Source organism: Armigeres subalbatus, chromosome 1, assembly GCF_024139115.2.
Source record: "Armigeres subalbatus isolate Guangzhou_Male chromosome 1, GZ_Asu_2, whole genome shotgun sequence".
Lineage (NCBI taxonomy): Eukaryota > Metazoa > Arthropoda > Insecta > Diptera > Culicidae > Armigeres > Armigeres subalbatus.
This window is the reverse complement of record NC_085139.1, coordinates 145,451,078-145,474,468: the sequence shown is the minus strand read 5'-3', so window position 1 is coordinate 145,474,468 and position 23,391 is coordinate 145,451,078. Positions and strand designations below refer to the sequence as shown.

Sequence of the window (23,391 nt, the reverse complement as noted above, 5' to 3'; positions counted from 1 at the left end):
CTTAATCGAGCTACATTATTCCCAAATCCATTTGAGAATCAGATGTTTCCTTCGCATCCCAAGAAAACTGCAACAACTGAGCCAAGGAGCAACGGACGTTGACTCGCTTGGACAGAATAACCAAAGCAGTAGAGATGTGTGCTTCCCTCTCGGTCGTCATGGATATGTGCGGTGCCCCTGCGGGTAGATAGAAAGAGTTCCCCGCAATCATTAAAGGACAAATAACACACCCCATAAAAGGAGCAATGTGAGTGAAGCAGTAGTGAACATATCCATTCTCATTGTGACCAACGAGACGATTCAATTAGATTTTCTTTGTGATGCGAGCATTGGCATGTGGCTGATAACCGTATTATTAACGACTGTCAGTATGCCCAGATAATGGACCGGATGTAAACATAAATTTGTATCGATGTGGCAATGTAAACGTAGACCCTAATTGAATCTTATTTTACCGGAGAGATCAAAGGATAATTGGACATCTGGAGTAAAATGCACTAACAATATGTAGATATTTTGCAAACAATTGGAGAAATATTGCTTAACTCGTCTTAGTCTGAGACAGGTCTTAGTCCCATCTTTTCAAAGAAATAACAAGGATTGTATTTTTAATTAACTAATTAATCAATTGAACAATTGATTCTTTAATTCTGTAAATAAAAAGCGAGCGCTACAAATAGTATAACCTATTAAAAATGGAGAAAATGTAAATGGCGAACATTCGAAACCAATGTTCAGAATTCACATGTGACAGTGAGTCAAATAACTCGAATGCAACCCAACTGATAACTTTACCGTGATATGAGCTGAAGTGAGCACGTGAGCAAATTCCAGTGCCTTCAAATTTTCACTGGACAGATACAATTCCCCCAAGGGCTGTGGAACAATCAACGGGTATTTTGCATAATTAAGCCGTCCCTTCTGGGATGCCTTCCGGTTGGACGCAAAAATAGCCCCGAACTGTGGTATCATTCATCACGTTCATTAGCCATCAAAATTAGCTTTATCTCATTGCCGGATATGGCTTATTTATTCCCCCACAAAAGCGCTGTGTGGTTTTTCCTATCGTGGCTTATTTGCACGCACCTAGTTATGTGCCGACCAGAAAACTGCATGGTTCGTGCTACGCAGCACAACTCACCACATTGCACTGCATTCTGCTTTAAATGAGAGCGCTGGATGTGTTCTATGCAATCGAAACCTTGTCACCAGCGCCTGCAGCCTACTGCAGGTTTTAACGGAGTCAGGTATTTTAATTTGAAGAGCGAAGAACAAGAGGTATTCGGCTGATTTCATAACGGCATTGGTTTATTTCTCGTAAAAGTATTCCACATGCGGCATCCTTTTGGCATTACCATCATTTTAATTACTTATTTTACAAGAACGCAAAATTTGAATTTCGGAAAATACATGAAGCTATCTTCTTGCCTGACGTCATAGTGTGTCAGATGTCCTTATGCAAATCGTCACGACAAATGAACAAGTTTACACACTTTCGAAACAACATTTTATTTAATATTTATTACCAGACACAGGTGTCTTCTTCATTCGGCTCGGTCCATGACTGCACTTCGCCAACCACGCAGTCTGCGGAGGGTCCGCAAATCGTCCTCCATCTGATCGATCCACCTTGCCCGCTGTGCACCTCGCCTTCTTGTTCCCGTCGGATCGTTGTCGAGAACCATTTTCACCGGATTACTGTCCGACATTCTGGCTACGTGCCCGGCCCACCGCAGTCTTCCGACTTTCGCGGTGTGGACGATGGATGGTTCTCCCAACAGCTGATGCAACTCGTGCACCACACCATAGATGGTACGCAGTACTTTCCTTTCGAAAACTCTCAGTGCGCGTTGGCCCTCCACAAGCATCGTCCAGGTCTCGTGTCCGTAGAAAACTACCGGTCTAATAAGCGTTTTGTAGATAGTCAGTTTGGTACGACGGTGAACTCTATTCGATCGGAGCGTTTTGGGGAGTCCAAAGTACGTACGTTTTCCAGCCACTATGCGTCTCCGAATTTCTCTGCTGGTATCATTTTCGGCAGTCACCAGTGAGCCCAAGTACACAAATTCTTCTACTACCTCAATTTCGTCACCACCGATGCAAACTCGCGGTGGTTGGCTCACATTGTCTTCTCTTGAGCCTCTTCCTATCATGTACTTCGTCTTCGACGTGTTGATGACTAGTTCAATCCATTTAGCTTCACTTATCGGTCCGATGTAGGCTTCCTCCATCCTCTCAAAGTTACGTGCCATTATATCAATGTCGTCGGTGAAACCAAAAAGCTGGACGGACTTCGTGAAAATCGTACCACTCGTGTCAATCCCTGCCCTTCGTACTACTCCCTCCAAAGCGATGTTGAATCGCAGACACGAAAGACTATCACTTTGCCGCAACCCTCTACGCGCTTCAAATGGACTCGAGAACGCCCCTGAAACTCGAACTACGCACATCACCCGATTCATCGTCGCTTTGATAAACCGTGTCAGTTTATCCGGAAATCCGTGTTCGTGCATTAGCTGCCATAGCTGGTCTCGATCGATTGTATCATATGCGTTGTATTCGCGGCATTTCTGCAATACCTGGCGTCCGGCGAACACCTGATCTGTGATTCACCCATAAATCCCGCCTGGTACTGACCCACGAACTCTCTTGCAATTGGTGTTAGTCGGCGGCATAAAATTTGGGAGAGTACCTTGTAGGCGGCGCTCAGCAATGTGATTGTGGGGTAGTAGCTACAATCCAGCACACGTAGATGAGACACACGACACCTTCCATCCACTCCTGTGACAGAACCTCATCCTCCCAAACCTTGGTAATCACCACCGTGTTTAAACAGCTCTCCTGGTAGTTGGTTAACTCCAGGGGCTTTGTTGTTTTTCAGCCTGGATTTCCTGGATATTCGGAGCCGGAAGTCGAATGTCCTGCACGCGTGCTCCTAAGTGCATTACCATGCCGCCACCGTTGTCTGCCATATCGCCATTCAGGTGCACTTCATAGTGCTGCCGTCACCTTTGGATCACCTCACGCTCGTTTGTAAGAAGGTTCCCGTTTATGTCCTTACACATATCGGGCTATGGCACGTGGCCCTTACGTGAATGGTTTAACTTCGCATAGAACTTTCGTGCATTTTTGGCGCGGTACAGTTGCTCCGTCTCTTCACGGTCTCGATCTTCCTGCTGACGCTTTTTCCTCCGGAAAATCGAGCTTTGTCTGTTCCGCGCCCGTTTATATCGTGCCTCGTTCGCCCTCGTGCGGTGTTGCAGCAATCTCGCCCATGCTGCATTATTCTCTTCCACTAACTGCTCACATTCGCCGTTATACCAGTCGTTTCTCTGATGGCGGGTTGAATATCTCTCCAGCCATCTTCAGATGCTGCGCGTAGTTTTGGGCTAGTCTACCGTTTTGTAGCCGCCCAATATTTAGCCTCGGCGGACGATTCCGACCCGTGTTGTACACCGTCGAGAGTTTTGAGCGCAGACATACTGCAACGAGGTAGTGGTCGGATTCAATATTCGCACTGCGGCAAGTGCGTACTTTTGTGGTGTCGGAGAAGGAGAGAACGGCCTTTATTCTCAGCTTGCACATCATGCTACCCAATCACGCGTTGGCGCATCTTGCCCAGGACTATGAAACTGGTTCCCTGCTCGTTGGTGGTGCCACATCTTTGGTAGAAGGTAGCCGCTCGATGCCCGCTTTTCCACACTTTCTGTGTCTTCTAAGTGTTTGGACTAGACCCTTATTTTTTAAAGTTTTTTAAAATTATTTTATAAATTGGATAACCTAACTGCTATTTACACTAAATATGTACAATAAAATTTTGAAAACCTAGATTGGAACAAGCGTCCTAATCGCTGGTTGGCCCGAGAAGGCGCAACGAACCCTAAACCTTTCCTTGCACTCATCAAAGCGCTTTTGTAATGTTTTGATCCCGGCCAGACGGTGGACCTCAGAAGTTCATGCGATAACTTTTGGGGGAGGAAGGATCCTTTCTAGGCTTATGGATGGGAATGACTTTCGCTGACTTCCAGGACGATGGAAAGTAGCTGAGCCAGACACACTGATTGAAGATCAGCGAAAGGTGCTCACAGAACGGAGCACTCATGTGTTTGAGTTTGAGATTCAGAATGTTATATGAACATAGGGCCTTCATGTTCTCCGATGATTTGATATAGGCCGTCAATTCGCCAACTAAGATCCCCAACTCCTCCGAGAAGTCGTTGGGAAGAAGATGGATATTGTTACCATGCTCGTTAACGGCTGCTTCGTGTGGACTGATGAAGTTCTGTCCAAGATTGTGCAAGCTGCCAAAGTGACGACCTATTTCAGCGACTTTCTTCGACCAGGAGTTATCAAGCGATCCTTAGAGCCATTGTTGTCTAATGGGATCAAAGGTGGAATGGATCGAGGCTTGGATTTTAGAATTTTGGTTCACTTCCAGAACGGCTTAGCACAGTCTGGGAGAGCGCGGATCTTATTGGAAAAAAACACTATTTCTGAGGTCCACCATTCTGGCCTGGATTACTTTTGTCAAGCGATTGCAACGGGTTTTGAGTACAGGCAGCCCAGTACTTTGGTACTGTCTGCGAACGACGATGCGAAGACGAATGAGATCTTTGGTGAGGGTGTCAATGGTTAGGGTGCTGCTTACATGACGAGCTGTTGGAATATGCTGCTCTCTGGCCACCAAGATTGCCTCTTCGATGGCGCACAGCTGGCGGTCGATATTTTCTGAAGTCTCCGGACGTACCTCGTAGTCGATGGTGGTGTCGATGCTGGGTCATTAGGCCGAAGGTCATTAGGCCGAATGGTCATTTGGCCGAATGAGAATTGGGGAGAGAGAAGTGAGTAGTGCGCAGTGAGGAAGAAGTAGAAAGGAAAAAGTAGGAAGAAGGAAGAAGGAAGAAGGTAGAAGGTAGAAGGAAGAAGAAAGCAAAAAGAAGGAAGAAGGAAAAAAGAAGAATTAAGAAGAAAAAAGGAAGAAGCAAGAAGAAAGTAGGGAGAAAGGAAGAAGTAAAAATGAAGAAGGAAGAAGGAAGAAGGAAGAAGGAAGAAGGAAGAAGGAAGAAGGAAGAAGGAAGAAGGAAGAAGGAAGAAGGAAGAAGGAAGAAGGAAGAAGGAAGAAGGAAGAAGGAAGAAGGAAGAAGGAAGAAGGAAGAAGGAAGAAGGAAGAAGGAAGAAGGAAGAAGGAAGAAGGAAGATGCAAGAAGGAAGATGCAAGAAGGAAGATGCAATAAGTAAGATGCAAGAAGGGAGAAGGAAGAAGGGGTAAGGTGAAGAAAGAACTTCTCATTTTTCACTTCTTGCTTCTTTTTGCTAATTCGGCCTAATGGCCATTCGGCCTAATGACCGTTCGGCCTAATGACCATTCGGCCTAATGACCTTCGGCCTAACGGCTTTCGGCCAAATGGCTTGACACCGGTGGTGTAATTATTATTATTTATTCAGACTAAGGCCGAAGGGGCCTGTGCGGTATATAAGAGTCTTCTCCATTCGGCTCGGTCCATGGCTACACGTCGCCAACCACGCAGTCTACGGAGGGTCCGCAAGTCATCTTCCACCTGATCGATCCAACTTGCCCGTTGCGCACCTCGCCTTCTTGTGCCCGTCGGATCGTTGTCGAGAACCATTTTCACCGGGTTACTGTCCGACATTCTGGCTACGTGCCCGGCCCACCGCAGTCGTCCGATTTTCGCGGTGTGGACGATGGATGGTTCTCCCAACAGCTGATGCAACTCGTGGTTCATTCGCCTCCTCCACGTACCGTCCGCCATCTGCACCCCACCATAGATGGTACGCAGCACTTTCCTTTCAAAAACTCCAAGTGCGCGTTGGTCCTCCACGAGCATCGTCCAGGTATCGTGTCCGTAGAGGACTACCGGTCTAATGAGCGTTTTGTAGATGGTCAGTTTGGTACGGCGGCGAACTCTATTCGATCGGAGCGTCTTGCGGAGTCCAAAGTACGTACGATTTCCAGCCACTATGCGTCTCCGAATTTCTCTGCTGGTGTCATTTTCAGCAGTCACCAGTGAGCCCAAGTACACAAATTCTTCTACCACCTCGATTTCGTCACCACCGATGCAAACTCGCGGTGGGTGGCTCACATTGTCTTCTCTTGAACCTCTTCCTATCATGTACTTCGTCTTCGACGTATTGATGACTAGTCCGATCCGCTTAGCTTCCCTCTTCAGTCTGATGTAGGCTTCCTGCATCTTCTCAAAGATACGTGCCATAATATCTATGTCGTCGGCGAAGCCAAATAGCTGGACGGACTTATTGAAAATTGTACCACTTACGCCGCCGCGTAAGCTTGACAATGTCCCTCCGAAAGGCGGCCGATGTACCATCAATGTCTTGAGTTGGGCAGTAGGCCGCGTTGAGGGTGATTACTACGATGGAAGTGGTGGCATCTACCCCAACGGACTCGATGATCTCGAGCTGCAGACTTGGAAGTAGACGATAATTGACGTTGGTCTTAAGTGCGATAGCCACACCTCCTCTTCTGGAGTTGGACCGATTGAGTATCACCCCAAGGAAGTCTGGAATATGTACAATTGCATACTCACTGGGTTTCGGAAAGGTTTGAGTAAAAACTTTGATGCTCATGAAAGTTTATAAATTCCAAAACAATTTTGGTGAGTATATTATACTTCTATTGGCAACACCTCTGGCATCCCTACCGAATTTACATTTTTATTTGGGTGCCTAGCGGAAGCTTTCAATCGCTGATTTAATCATTTTATAAATTAAATAATTTTTCAATTTCCACTTCTTGAAACAATTACTAAAAGCGATTTGATTGAAATATGTATGTTAATTTATCATATCATATGAACTTCTCTATCTGTAGAACAAACATCAGACTATTTCTAACAAGAAAGTATTATAAAATATAATTCAAAAATATAAATTCCGCACAGCCATAATACATCACGGCGAATGAAATCAACGTTGTTATAACCTTCCGGAAAACTTGAATCTTGAGCGATGTAAACGACCGATTCGGATTTAAGCTGTAACGTTTTATTCCAATCTGCAAGTTAATCAAAACCGGTGGATGGAACCTCCCACTCCGTGCGACCTAAATACACGATACTTGAGTGAAGAAGGATTCTTGTCATTTTTTTTTCTTTCAGAACATCTGCTTTTTGTTTGCTTCAAGCTTTATCGCCGCTTGTCATCAGCAGTTGTTTCGTCTCTGAAAAGTGTTGTTTGGGGTTACGAAAATGCTCTTGCCCCATTCTTCCATGCTCGTGCACGCTAACCGGCGGCGGTAGTGATGGTGGTGGTGCTAAAGGCTTACAGGTGCGCTTTCTGTGCAAAACACGAGTCAGTTGGGTGGTGGTCGGATTCGCATATTTTGCTCAGTGTCAGCAGTCACCAGACGTATACTTGGCTAAAACATCCTTTTTGGAAGGTTTTCTGAAAATGTTTGCTGCCGGGGTGCACAAAGCGCAGAAGGAAAATGATTTTTTCCGATAAGAATCTTGATGGAGATTCAAAGGAAGGGGATTTTCCGTCAAGGATCATCCGTGACGTTTTTTTGTTTCTCGGAAGATATCAGGAAAGCCCAGAAATGTTGAACATCTGCCAACAGCCAACAGTGTAACTAGATATCCTCGTCTGGGTAATAATTAATATTATTTAATTGTTGGATCGGTGTTAATTATTCGTACGACGATTTCTCTTAATCATACAACGAAATGCATTAATTTAAAACCCACAACCGTAACCACACTATGTACAAGAATATGGCTACGTGTGCTTATTTTGAAAGTTATTAGGAGCTGCAGGTGTGCTGTTGGAGCATGCTTATTTCGAGTTGCTGTGAGCAAGTCAATTTTACATTTGAATAAACAGCTCAGGCTTCCTTATAGGTTATATTTTCTTTAGACTTGCTATTAGACAAATTTGAAAAATATTGTTAAAATGTCTTATCTATTCTTCCAGTGAACAGTGGTCTCTTTGGAGAAAGTTTTACGATATAAAATGGACCAACACTCAGTAGTACGATTGCAGACTTTATAATTGTCCTAGCTTTGGTTTGATTTCTGATAATCAACAAATACAATTTGATGTTGAGTATATTTTGTTATGAATCCTCTCAAAAACTAATTTTAAACTCACTTCAAAAGTGTTGAAGCACTAATTCCAACAAAGACGACATATACAACAGAAAAAACACATTTCCATCTATGCTACGTTGCAAAATGCATAATTTCTAGTTGTGTTGATCAACCGTTTATTGAAGGTTGGGCCACCAGCTAAGCCAGTCATTTTGGGATTTCGTTTCGCTACATAATATGTTTGCCTTTCTCGTACATTTTGTAGATAGCATATTATATTCACCATACATTGGTTTTGTGAGCAAATAAAGAGGGGACGACGAAACGCACAAAAGCGATTCCATTATCCTTTTAATGCCAATTTGAATCAGTGTAAGACGATCGTGTATATTGCTACTGAAAAAAAAATCAAAAAGTCTTTTTGTTATCCTCGGGATTATTTTGCAAAGTTTCAAAATGACAACTAACACCCCTGAGCTACACTAATGATGGAAAATTTAGCGAAAAAAAGTTATTTTCCCCTAGTGTACTGCGCCCGGATTCAGCTAAGATTAAGCGCTTTCTCAGTACCCTTTTTTGTCGGAAAATTCAAATACGCCATTCATCTTCCATCAATCCGTTACCAAAGTGAACGAACCTTCCGGGCCTGGTGAAGGTGAACTCCCAGAAGGTATAATACGGGACAAGAGCACACCGAGGAAGGTGCCCGGTTCAATAAACGTCATACATAAGCGTTGTGCTTTCCACTAAATTGTGTATCCGAAAAAAAAATCCAAAAGGGGACGATGAAAATGTTTGATACCGTTCCGGTCCAACGGCAACATGTCGCTAGACGGAGGATCACAGGAGAGACGGATAAATGGAGGCGAAAATGGATTATGATCTTCATCTTTCTTTTATTACATTTTATAACATTTTATCCAATAATAATAATAATAGTCGTAAAAGTAATGGTGACTCAGCGTGCTTTTGGGACTTGGAGCTGATTGCAGCCTGGTAGGGGAAACAGATAGAGTCTCGACCATGTGAGAGCGACAAAAAATAGTGCCAACCGGTAACTGAAAGCGCTTTTCAGATGGTGCCCACAGCCGGCGGGAAAATCAATAGTTTTGGCAGAATTCAGCACCGACTGGAGACAATAAAGGGTAATCATAAATGTATACATCCAGTCCAACTTTTGATAGGGTGTGTACGAAATAAAAATGTTTGATCTTATGAAGGAATGTTCGTAATATTCCTTCAGCTACAGAACCACCCAAGTGAATTGATAAACATTCGAGTCATATCATTCGATTGTGGATCAATTCCAGTCACATACCTATACGAATCTCAGCCCAGTTCGATCTGCGCCGCATGAAAATGCTATCTCGAATATAACCATCATCACCAGAAGTCATATAACTATTAGTTCTGATTTTAATGCGAAGTCACTCAGAAAGAGCAAATATCTGGGTGTCATTCTCTTTGATATCTGTGCCCATGGTATCTGGAAGATATAATTGAATTTAATTTATAATTCAACATCTTTGAATGAAGATGACGTAAAATTACATTCAGACGTTTTCATTGAATATATGAAACAAAAGATTGTTGTTTCTTGATGTTCCATCTTTGATTGTAATTTAGTTGATGTTGTTGGTACGGAATGCATGAACCGGTGATGCTGTACAGTCTTGCGCAAATCTCACATAACCAAAGCATACCACCAGATAGCGGTCAGTATCGATACTTGGACCTCAAATGGTCCTCGCATCAATGAAATCTGAGAAATTCTGACCGTCCACCAAAACATAATTACTTGGAAAACATGTATTGCTTTTTGGTCTGGAGATGTGCTTTCGAGAAGTGACTATCTGTAGCACCTATTTTGAGTGCAAGAATATTTCTCTGGCTGCGGCAAAATTAACTGGCCTAGAGGCCTAGAGGCCGTTACCGAACTGTTACTGAGATCTTCCTCCACATAATCAGGTTGGTCGTTGCTTGGTCTATATGCATTGATCATGCGGCAATTGAAGAATTTTCCTTCTATTCTCAACACGCAGCTGCGATCACTTACCGGCTTCCATCTAATAATTCGACGCTGCTGCTTACCAAGCCCTATAAAACCAACATCACGCTTTACCTTCTTGTAGTAGATGTGATGCTTGAATGAGGTACCCGCACCACTGCGTTTCCGTTCCACCTTTACCATTTGTAGCTTTCGAACAGTTCAACTCTTGCAGATACCTCATCCTATCGTACCAAATTTCTAGTGGCAGCCCTACTTTGTACCGTTAAATGTACAGAAACGATCCATAAAAAAAATAAAAACTCTCCGTAAATAACATCTGAATGTTCTATAACGCGTTACCATAAATCCATAAAATAGTTCAAAAGTATCCGAAAAGAGTAATTTTAAGATCCATAACTAAGCTAAAATTTAGCAATTAATTGGAAAATATGGAACGTTGAACATGATCAAGAAAAACAATATCATTCCTGCTATTTTCCCATGAACGTATGACAAATGATACATAAATGTTTGGAAAATGATTTACAAAAAAAAACATTTTGATCCATAATAATACAAATTTGCGCATTTTTGATCGTGATGATGATCCATAATTTTGGTAATATGATTCATTACGCTTGGAAAGAAGGCAAATAAAACTAAATGCTATATCATTTAGAAATGGGTCACTTCTTTTTTAGAAATAGTGGCATTCTAAGTGATCGAATGTGCACGTTTTCACAGCGATTTATTTTTAGTAAACCTTTCTTTTCGGTCTATTTTTATCACAGTTTGAAACTAACGTGGTTTGAACATATTCACCACGCAGGAAGGAAAAAGAAAAATATTTATGCACAGTCCTGCAAAATCCAAATCGGATTTTATTCTTTATTCAGTCCCATGATGGCCCATTTACGTTTTGGCTAGATTTAGCCAGCTGCCATTGTAGCAAGGAAGTGCGTTAATGGTACAACAATAGTGGAGTCCAGTTCATCCCAAATCATCTGAATCCATCAAATTGTGCGATTGGGCGATAATTACGCAGAAACTAAAAGCAAAAGGAGCAGTTATCAGTGACATTAGACAAACGAAGAATTGGTGGAATCAGCTATCCAAAATCATAACTAAAGCCAAGCGGCATCAACAGAAATGGGCGAGTCTTTCTTCAAAATAACGATGCGTGATTGACCTTTCGGAGACCAGTTGGACATTATTTGAATTAATAATTTGTAACGGCCTTATTGGTATGGAATAAAATAATATAAGCTTTATTGCATTTTTGGAAAGTTTTTCGATTGAACGAAAAATTTGAAGAATACACACATTTAAAAGCGCTCCATTTCTAAATGATCTGGTCTTTATATAAATTGAGCCACATTCTTGCCTTTCTCGTGCAACAAAATTGTACCGAAAGGCTATCATTTCACTCCAATATCGATTTTTTTATAGACCTCAGAGACCATAGTGTTATATATAAATCGACTCAGCTCGACGAACTGAGTAAATGTCTGTCTGTCCGTGTGTATGTGTGTGTGTGCGTGCACATGTGCCATAAAAAACATTAGCCAATTTTTCACATAGTAATTCTAAACCGATTCTCTCACAACAAGTTACATTCGACAGAGAATAAAGCATAGTTAATCATTATTGAATTTTATAACGCGCATTCCATGAAAAACGAATATTAAAATAGTTTTGAAGCATAGTAATTAAGTTATAGCATGCCATAAAATGCCTTGAAGTATCAACCCATGCAAGCTCTTCTACTCGATTTAGTACACGACTTTTGTACAACAATTGAAAAGCTCGACGAGACGAGCCAGCCTAGGGCTGAAAGTCTCGCAAAAAAAAGCTTGCATTAAATGCGCACGCCAATAGTACTTCACTTAGTGATTTTAAAATTAATATCAAAAATTATTCAGCATTTCAACGAATTTGCCGATAATGCATTTGACTGTTTGATTGAGTTGTTTAATAATGCACGAGAAAGGCACAATCATTGCTAGGTGGGTCAATGTGGGTTTTTTAGATCTATGGAACATAATACAAAATTTAGGGATCATATCGCCAAAATTATGGATCAAATGACCAAAATTGTGAATCATGTGACCAAAGCTAAGGATCACATTTTTGAAATTATGGATCATCATCACGAAAACAATTGATCATGTGACCAAAGCTAAAGATCACATTTTTGAAATTATGGATCATCATCACGAAAACAATTGAGCAAATTTTAAGTTTTATGGATCAAAATATATTTTTTATGGTTCATTTTCCAAAGAACTATGTGTCATTTGTCATACGTTCATGGGAAAATAGCAGGAATAATATTGCTTTTCTTGATCATGTTTAACTATACATATTTTCCAATTATATGCTAAATTTTAGCTTAGTTATGAATCTTAAAATGGTTTTTCATGGGGGTTCCCGAGCGTTTAAGAAACATTCAGGTTATTTATGAATCGTTTTTCATTATTTTATTTATGGATCATTCTTTATTGCTCATATAGTCGGGGTTCAGCCAAATCACACCAAGCGCCAATGAAACATTTCTTATTATTTTCCAAAGTTTTCGTGTAACAGATTCACTCATTCACAAATCCCATCGGACATCGTTCAACGCCATAACTGAGGATGTCCTACAACAAATGTGTTCTTGTTCAGACGCTGTTTCGGGCCACCTCTGATATGGGAAACAGACGCTCATGCAGATTTAGAGCCTTCCCACTACCACTCAAAGACAAGGCTAGTTAAGTTAAGCTTTAGTTAGCTAGCTAGCAGATAAATACTTTGGTTGGGCCTGCTACCGGATACATGCAGAATGTTATAGAAATTTAACAGAGATCACTGTCAAACCTTAACACATCCTAGGCAGGCCACGCAGCAAGAGGATTTCAGAAGAACAAAACTACCCAGGTCAAAAGGTCAAAAGCACAAATGGTCGGAGGGACAAAAGGATGAAACAAAAAATCTGTATCAAAATGTCGAATGACTAAAGGTCGAAGGGTAAAAATGTCGAATAGTCAAGAGGTCGAAGGGACAAAAAGTTGAAATGACAAAAGTTGGAAGGGTCAAAAGGTCGAAAAGACAAAAGGTCGAAACAAAAAATCTGTATCTAAAGGTCGAAAGACAAAAGGTCGAAGGCCAAAAGGTCGAAGCGATAAAAGTCGAAAGGACAAAAGGTCGAAGGGTCAAAAGGTCAGATGGGATAAAGGGCCATCCCCAAAATACGCCACGAAAATACAAAAAGCGAGATGAATGGTGGAGGGAGGCTTGAAAATTTCCATTTTTTGCGTGACGTACTTTATGGATCCTCCCTAAAAGGTCGAAATTATAAAAAAATGGGACAAAATGTCGAGTGTTAATTAACCTTCCGGAAATCGCATTGTTGTAAAAAGTACAACACATTGAGTAAGAATGAGATACCTTTTCAGTCAGTTGACCCATTTTCACCAAACCACCAAGTATTCATCAAAAAATTAGTACTTTATCAATAGAGAAGATAATAAAAGTGATTTGGTAGAAGGTTCGGATGAATATATCTAAATAAAGGCTCAGATGCTCAGGGCCCATACTAAAGTAGCAAGATTTTTTCTATATCATTTTTGATAAAGACCATGGAGTTAATTAGCAGTTTGAACTCATCCATGACCGTAGGTGGCCACCAGACGGCCTTCCGGAAAACCCAGAACCTCCGTAAAAATGGTAATTTGGAAAGTTCACCCTACACCAGAACAATTTTTACTAAGCAATTTCTGATGGTGATCTTAGAGTTTATACTCAACGCTTACTGTACTATGACCGCAGTGGTCACCAAACTGGGTTCTTGGAGAATCCGGAACATTCGTTAAAAAGGTCATTTTGTGAAGTTCATCCTACAGCAGCGCATTTTTTTCTTAACCGTATCTGACGGTGATTTTGTAGATATTGTACAATTCTTACTCTTTTATGACTACAGGCGGCCACCTGATGGCCTACCGGATAATACAGAACGTCCGCAAAAATATTCTGGAAAGTTTGTGCTAGAACAGTGCAACTTTTTCTAAACAATTTCTGACGGTGATCTTGGAGATATTTCAAAGTCTTACTCAGCTATAACCGCAGGTGGCCACCAGACGGCCTACCGGATAATCCGTAAAATTGTCATTTTGGATAATTCGTCCTAGAGTAGTTGATTCACAGCTCTCACTCTGCAATTATCGCAGGTCCATTTCTGACGGAGATCTTAGGGCTGACTCACAGTTCTTACTCTGCAATTATCGAAGGTCTTTCCGCAAATCTGGAACGTCCGTGAAAATGGTCGTTTTCTACAGTTCATCCTAGTCCAATATTTTTCACCATAGTTATAATAATAACTCAAGAATATACTACGCAAACAAATGAATGATGAGTTCTGATATAATAATAAAATAGTAGACGAGTATTCAAGTAGACAAGTATTCGAGAGATATTGAATACCAAATCAATACCTCGTCTAAATTAGGCTATTCGAGAAGGATGATAATTTGTAATGGCTGTCTAAATTCCTGAAAATACCTCAATGAGGTAACATACCTAGGGTAATTCGCCAAATGTTGAACGGCTAATTTCTTCGCCTATTGTTGAACCCACGTGCATTTCTTATGGGAGTTCAACAATAGGCGACAAAATTAGCCGTTCAACATTTGGCGGTTTCCCCTACTGGAGCTACAAACAGGGAACTTTGCATTACTCGATGTACTGTAACTCGACGAGTATCCTAGCTACTATGATCAGTTTCTTGAGAACATTGAATGCTGTTCAAGGTCTTATTTAGCCAAAAAACTTGCTTAAAAACTAGCGTATTTAGCATAGATCGTTATGCAAAATTTGGCATAGAAAAACACAAAAGTCGGAATTCTCGCTTAATTTTTCATAAGGTCCTAAGTAACATTTTTTCATGAATTCTCGCTTAACTTTTCAAAAGGACCTAAGTAACATTTTTTTCATGAATTAATTTGAGTACTGCAATCAAAAGCTTTCATGTTGTTCTGTTGATTGCGCTATTCAAATTTATTCATGAAAAAATGTTACTTAGGTCCTTTTGAAAAGTTAAGCGAGAATTAATATGAATAGCGCAATCAACATATCAACATGGAAGCTATTGATTGCAGTATTCAAATTTATTTATGAAAAAAAAGAGTATATTAGGTCCTTTTGAAAAGTTAAGCGAGAATTCTAATAAGATTTGAGAAACAAATTTTCCTATATTTTCAATTCTAACAGTTACTGCTGAACTAGACAAGTTGAAGGTAAGGATTGAAATGGAAACCATACGGAAATCCATTTCCTTTTCTAACGATTGGTGGAACATGAGAAATGTAGAAAAATATACAAAGTAGTAGAATGTAATGGGTCTGAGATCGAACCCACGGCCTCCTGTGTATGAGACAGAAAAGGTGCCATATGACTGCCAAGCACACTTTTCTGAACACAAATCCCAAATAACTGTAAATGACGGCGCTTTTAAATCCCACATATCCTAAGATATCTAGCACAACTGGTTGTCCCATATTTCCCACCCAGCGGATGTAATCCAAACTAAACGCTTTTTCAGTATATTGATCCTCGAGCAACTGTGTAGAAGACGCCCACTCTCTTATATCACATATCCGTGGATATGTAACCAAACTGGTGTCTCACATGCACTACCACTACTCTACGGATAAATTTGAAACTAAACAATTTCTCAACATATTGGCTTACAATCCCCGGAAAACTTTGTAGAAATCAGCAATTTTCTAAATCCCACATATCCCGAGATATCGATCTAAAATGTTCTCTCATATACAGTAACGCCACCTTGCAGATGAATTCCGATCTGAACAATTTCTCAGCATATTGGTTTTCAATTATCGAACAAATTTGTTGAGAACGGCATCTTTCTAAATCCAACAGATTTCGGGATATATATCCAACAACTTTCACTTAGACAGCAACTTTCTAAATCCAACAGATCCCATGATATCAAACCAAACTGATCTCTCATATACACTAGCGCCGCTAAGTGGAAGAGTTCCAAATATTTTTTTCCTTGACTTGATAGGGCCGCATGGGATCATAGATGAATTTAGACTTTGTTTCACTACGCCAGGATTTTTAGAAATATTTAAGAAAAACCGCGCCGTTCATTCAGAAAATTGACTGTTTTCACCGGTGTTTCGTTGGTTGCAGATCTTCCAGAGGACCAGCACAAGATTCATTAGAATTTAAAAATGACCTTAATGAAAATATCTATCCCCTTTATTATTTTCCCGAAAAAATCACGTTGATATCATTGGCTTCAATATAACGGATTTTAGGACTGTTTTACTTTTTTAAACACGCGACTTCTAGTGTTATGAAAGTTGAAGCGAGTTGCGGAAGGTTAACCATTATTTTGCTCTTTTATATTTATTTGTGTTTCACCTGATAATAGTTTTGTCTTTTCAACCTTTTTTTCTTTCGATCTTTTATCTTGTTAACATTTCTGTTTTTTCGACCTTTTGTTCTATTGATGATTTGTCCTTTCGACCTTTTGTTCTTCGACCTTTTGTTTTTCAACCTTTTGACCTTCGACCTTTTGACACAAATTCGAACCGTAACTGATGGTCGAAGATCATCGGTAGATCCATGAAAGTATGAACTTATATGTATGAGCTTATGAGAACCAGAGCTATCTTTAAGGTCTTTCCAGATGTCAACTCATCATTTCGAAGCTCTTGACGCATTCATTACCAGGCGAATTTTCTTGCTTTTTTTTTAGGAGAGTGTCATGTTCCCATATATATCTCTGCATTTCAAAGCTCACGGCACGAAGCCTTTGCGGGATGCGTTGGGCTGTTTCATGGGAACGGCATGGCTGCTCCATCTCCTGGCACCTGACACTCTCCCTCCAAGGTTACTTGTCGCAGTGCGATTGGGGGCACTGCGTGGTTCTTCTCCAAAATCTGTGCGCACTTGAGCCAATCGTTCCGCGGAATACATTCCACATGTTTGTATCGGTTGCGACGTAAAGCGTGATTCTCTCTACTCTCCTACTTCTGGGAGACATTAACGCCCATCATCCGATGTAGGGGTGGTATCACCTTTCCAGAAACGTGATCTCGTTCCCCGTTACCGGTCTCTTCACCACGAGCCAAAATATACCCGGACACCCGAATGAGACGCATTGGAAGATTACACGTAAAAACATTATGAATGTCATGTCACAGTCGGTGCACTGTTTTCTAACGCCCAGAGACGATGTTGCCTGCAACAATCTGTGTCGCACCAATCCAAGTCGCAATGTAGCTATCGATACCCCTACGTTGTCGCACCGATCACGTCTGCGGTCTATGGCGCGCTTCCACGATGCTTAACCCCGCGCCTCCATTCGCTCTCACAGACAACAATTACTTACCTCGACGAGATTGTGATCAGTGTGCTTGCCATGCGATCCGATCGAAGAGAGGGTCATCCCTTTTGCCGATGCAGTAATCAATTGCAATTGAAAGGACTTCTATCGAAGGGCCTCTGCTTGGTAAGATTCCCCAAGTTTACTGTCCATCTCAATGTCCGCTTTTTCTCCATTCGATCCACTTACGACTGTGCCACAATGGCCATGTGTTCCGATTGTCCGAAGAAATTTACAATTGTTACAAAAACAGATGAATTGTAAACGAATAGGAATAAAATTGTAAGTAACCTAAACATATGTTATAACGAGCAAAAAAACTAAAAAACAAATATAATTGCAGGTGAAGCTTACTGTCTTGAGAAGGTTTGAATGACTTCACCGTCTCAGTAACATTTGTAATTTATAAATTGTATGCAGTTGGCTTGAGAATTTCACCAAGGAACAAAACTTTTCATTAAGCATCTCATAATTAAATTCTAACGAATGGACTGAAAATATGGTTAGTCAAATTTAAATATTTTATTGTTTTTTTTTTACACACAAATATCCATTGAAATTTGAAAAAAAAAAACTGCAAGTTTGTTCTAATAAGCTCAACGATGATCATTACAAGATAGGTTATGGGGTGCAAAATTAATATATTGAGCCACTCTAACAATACAAATATACAAATAGCAATTTATCACGTTGAGGTGATTACGAGAACTTTTACTAAAATAAACAATAAAAATAAATAACACTAGTAAGTATTTTATAATTGTAGAGAGTTGATCTCAGAAAAAAAGTGAAGGCTCTGCGTGACACTGAGGAAAAAGCATAATGGTTTCCAATTCGTGCATATCGCCTTACATACTTTTAAGTAATCTGATTCATCCCGCAATCATCCTTCGTTTTCCACGTTGCTATTCTATTTGCTTTGTTGCCAACCAGCAGCAGTGGGAACGATGGACCTCTCTATCCATTGGAAATTGATTCATGTGTGGAAATTGGATTTTTGCAATAGATTGATCCTGTATACAGGGCTGGGCCGAGGTTTGGAAGCATATCTCATCGTTTTGTGCCTCTATTCACGGGAAAATCATACATCAGCTTTTGTGCGCTCAGTGGGACGGGTCAGCAATCGGTGGAGCTCCTTGGGCGGTAGCCGTCCCGAATCAAGACGAACTTTGATTTGAATTGATGAAATCGGTTTTATATTTTCTGGATCAAGAGCTTATGCTCGTTTATCGTTTTCTCAGAAAAGTGGGGATTTATAGAAAGGGAGGTTTGATTTATGAGACGGATGAGGATACATGATAGGAATAGATGATCACTCATGATTTTGTTTCCATATTTTAACTTGTTCAACATGAATACACATTCCATGAAAAACACAATCCGTTGGCTTACTACACCAAATGATTCTCAGCTGCAGGTGTCGTAAGTATTATATAAACTGTTTTTTTTCATACCATCTAACAAATTGAAATTATTCGATTTTATTATCACTTCATCGGTAAAATGCAATAATTATCTTTATTTAAGCTGATCTAATGCTCAAAAGTGCGTTGAAGCATGTCATAGAATATTCAAGCCACTCGTATATATTTTCCGCATCGATAACGACCGCGGTTAAATTAATTATTAAACGACTAATATATTCCGTCAATGTAACTAACCACCACTAATGGGTCATTTGATTTGATTTTCCGATTGAATTGCAATTAGTATCAAGTTTCATGCAAACAGGGTAATAATTGAAATAGGTACCTAAATCTCGGTGTTGCTTTTCTAGGAACAACACCGCCATCATAAATCATGGCTCGTAGAATCGTAAAAATATGCAATGACCAGCCATTTGTATAATTACACTTTCTCTTTTCCTACTTCTTTTGGACATTACTGCCGTTTTTGGAAATGCCGCACCACAAGCGTTCGACAGCTATTATTTAAGTGCTCGTTAAGCCGCTTGATCCTGGATTAAGACAATATCTCTAGGTATTAACAATAAATCAAAACGAATTTTCATATTTTGTAAACACATATTTGTTCGTTAATTCGTCGAATCGGATAGCGCATGCACGCTATCCAACCGCAGGTAATGACAAAATGACGTTTGGATCCACAATGATATTTATTTGAAAATTGTTTTAAAAATAGTGTCACATGTTTGGAAATGCTGTTCAAACTTTAATGAATAATTTGATAATTCGACATAAGGTTTTACAAACACCAAATATACGTCAAGCTTAAATATAAAAATGAATTTGGAGCACTTGAAATAAATTAAAGTTGAAACATTTCCTATGTATATGTCGTGTTTATCTTTATAGAACTGCCAAGAGAACGCTGTTTGTGTTTCTCGGTCCTAAACGAAAAAAATGTACACAGTGAGGCGATAAAATTTTCAACCCAAAAGTTTTCTTAGTCATCTTGAATTTGAAACAAACCTAGAAAGTTTCTTATTTCCCACCAAGCACGTTGAAAATAAGACTCTTCTGCGTCTTCACCTCCCCCAAGAATAACAATTCAATACCTTTCCGGTGTAGGTCAATTAGACAAATTAATTCGCCGAAACCTTTCCTGAGTCTCACGTCACGTCAATCAACGTCATAACAATCTCCGTCCGTGTGACCAACCACCGACCGTCTTGGCTATTGAAAAAATTATCAACGAAAGACCACAAAAACTGAATTCATTATTGATTTTTCGCCGTATTTTCCCATTTGTCTTCAGCATCATTTGTCACACGAATTCCGATCCCCTATCAAGAGGTTATTGATTGTCGTGTCAGAGGAATTCCTGCCATTCCTTTGTCGCTTGCTGGTTGGAGCATTGTTCCACTTTTTCCGTCCATTCGACCGACTGCTGGCACGGGCTCTGTGTCTGTCTATGCTGAGGTGCAACCTGAAAGGTACTCTCCGAGGATCAGTCAATTTGGTGAATTTCCCCCCCATCACATAGCATCGGTGTCACGGCGTGGTAGTGCGGATGTTCCAACAACCCGGCATGGCAGCATCGACGACAACTGACTTTGTTCTTTTCTTCTATTTTGTATTTACAGTTTCGACAACGACGGTGGAGGCTGTGCTCGGACGAACGACATCACTGCCCTGCGACATCACACCTGATGAAGCCAACGATCGCGTGTATATGGTTCTGTGGTTTCGAGAGAGTGCCGGAAAGCCTTTATACAGGTAAGTGCTCTATGACCCAAATAAAAAATGCATCACCACTAGAGTAAGGTGGGGCCAGAGTACGCACAAAAACAAATCTAGCAATGAATTACCAACAGTGGCTGGTTCCTACCGCCGCTGTCAGCATCCAGGCGCTTACGTATATGCGTAAAGTTAACCACCAGAAGTTTGTATGGCGAAAGACATCTAACGCGGATTTTCTCGAAAGTTGCAACTTTGTTCGAACATGTATTTGGTACCAGTTCACTATGGTCCAGGATACAGTATTACGCGGAAAGATGCATTTCACGCCAAAACTATATTTTTCAGAGAAAAATGTTGTTTTACAAAATTGTTCGAAATAGTAAGGCCATCATTATGGTGCTATCAAAAAATAGAGTGGCTCATCGTATAAAAAAATAAGATTTTTTTTATTTCTCGGAATACTGACATGTTATGTAGCACAAAGTTGTAGTGCAGCTTATTCCAATCAATTTTTGCTAAAAAAGCTTTTTATGTGGATCTTAAGTTGGCTTAAGTTGAGCAATTTTGCCTAATTGGATTAGTGTGTACCTCAAAAAACAGTATTTTTGATCTACTTTTTTTGTTTTAGATTTCTCGAATAAGTCGTCTTTTAGAGCTAAAAAAATGCAACTTTTCATGAGTAAATATGCTTAATATCTTTTTTCCGATCAAAAGCTATAATCGTTTTTCTGTCAAACTCACATTTTTTCATAAGTTGATATCTCCGGTTAGGGCAGACCAAAAAAATATGTTTACACGGCATTTGAAAGAACAATTAATATTTCGTGAAGAATGAAAAATAAAATAAGCAGATCATAAATATTGTTTTTTGAGGGACTCCCTAATCCTGGTAAGTAAAATGGCTTCAAACAAGTGAGCTTAAGATCTACATAAAAAGTTATATATATATATAGCAAACTTGATTGGAAAAAGCTACGCTACAATTTTGTAAAACATTTTAGGTCAATATTCCGCAGAATAAAAAAAAATAGAATTTCACATTTTTATAAAATGGCCCAACATTTTTTTCAAAAACTCTATAATAAGTGTCCAAGTATCCAGAACAACTTTGTTGAACAAATTTCTTTTCTTAAAAGTATACTTTAGGTCGAAAATGCATCTTTCCTCGTTAATCTTGTAATACGGTGATAAAGATAAAACTTATAAAAAGTGTTACAGCTGTAGATTTTTTATGTTTTATTTTTCAAGAATTTCACCTTCTGAAGACTTTTGTGGCTTTTCAAAACGCGTGTTTTGCTATTAGAATATCGTCTGTATCTTCTTCTATTGCCGAGTTATATCAATTTTCTTGTAAAAAACATGATATTAGAAAAAATAAATGATAAAACTGGAGATAAAAAAATAACCCGCCTCAATTTTTTTGACATAATAAAGAATATTAATTGCTCTTTCAAATGCTGTGTAAACATATTTTTTGGTCTGCCCTAACCGGAGATATCAAAAAAAAAAATGTTAGTTTGACAGAAAAACGATTATAGCTTTTGATAGGGAAAATATATTAAGCATATTTACTCATCAAAAGTTGCATTTTTTTGAGCTCTAAAAGTGACCTGAAGACGACTTTTTCGAGAAATCTAAAACAAAAAAAGTAGATCAAAAATACTGTTTTTTGAGGTAAACACTAATCCAATTAGGTAAAATTGCTCAACTTAAGCCAACTTAATATCTACATAAAAAGCTTTTTTAGCAAAATTTATTAGAATAAGCTGCATACAACTTTGTAAAATATGACAAGTCTGTATTCCGAGAAATCTTTTTTTTCATATAATGGGCCACCCTATTTTTTGATAGCACCATAATGATGGCCTTACTATTCCGAACAATTTTGTAGAACCATTTCTCAGCCATTTCTCAGAACGCATACCTCGGAAATGGTTATTTTAGATATTTTGATTGGAAACGATGCATAATTTAAGCCAAATTTGATCGATCCAAAATATGGTAATATGGCATTTATTCTGGATTCTTCCGAATCTAATACGGATTCACTTTACGAAAATAGGTAAATACCATCGTGCAACAGGGAATGTCCTTTTGGGCGAATACTGTTCGGCCGAATGCCATTTGGCCGAAGGCCACTAGGTCGAAAGTTTTTTGGCCGGCCAAACATCCTATTCAGCAAAACATCTTATTCGGCCAAACGTCCTATTTGGCCATACGTCCTATTCAACCAAACGTCTTATTCGGTCAAACGTCTTATTCGGCCAAACGTCATATTCAGCTAAACGTTCTTTTCGGCCAATCGTTCTATTCGGCCAAACGTCCTATTTGGCCAAATGTCCTATTCGGCTAAATGTCCTATTCGGCCAAATGTCCTATTCGGTCAAATGTCCTATTCGGCAAAATGTTCTATTCTACTAAATGTCCTATTCGGCCAAGTGCCCTAATCTACCAAATGTCCTACTCGGCCAAATGTCCTATTCGGTCAAATGTTCTTTTCGGCCAAATATCCTATTCGTTCAAATGTCCTATTCGGCAAAATGTCCTATTCGGCCGAATGTCGTAGTCTACAAAATGTCCTATTCGGCAAAATGTCCTATTCGGCCAAATGTCCTAGTCTACCAAATGTCCTATTCGGCCAAATGTCTCATTTGGCCAAATGTCCTATTCAGCCAAATGTCCTATTCGGCCAAATGTTCCATTCGGCCAAATGTCCTATTCGGCGAAATGTCCAATTTGGCCTAATGTCCTATTCGGCCAAATGTCCTATTCGGCCAATTTTCCTATTCGTCCAAATGT

At 39.9% G+C, this 23,391-nt stretch overlaps 1 protein-coding gene across 1 annotated transcript in view; it reads left to right on the top strand.

Moving 5' to 3' along the window:
* Positions 1–23,391, top strand: part of LOC134206616 (uncharacterized) — a 511,727-nt gene that overhangs the window by 443,419 nt on the left and 44,917 nt on the right. Inside the window, exon 3 of the mRNA XM_062682347.1 lies at positions 20,496–20,628. Within this exon, the coding sequence (XP_062538331.1) occupies positions 20,496–20,628 (133 nt within the window). The remainder of the gene's footprint in view (positions 1–20,495; positions 20,629–23,391) is intronic.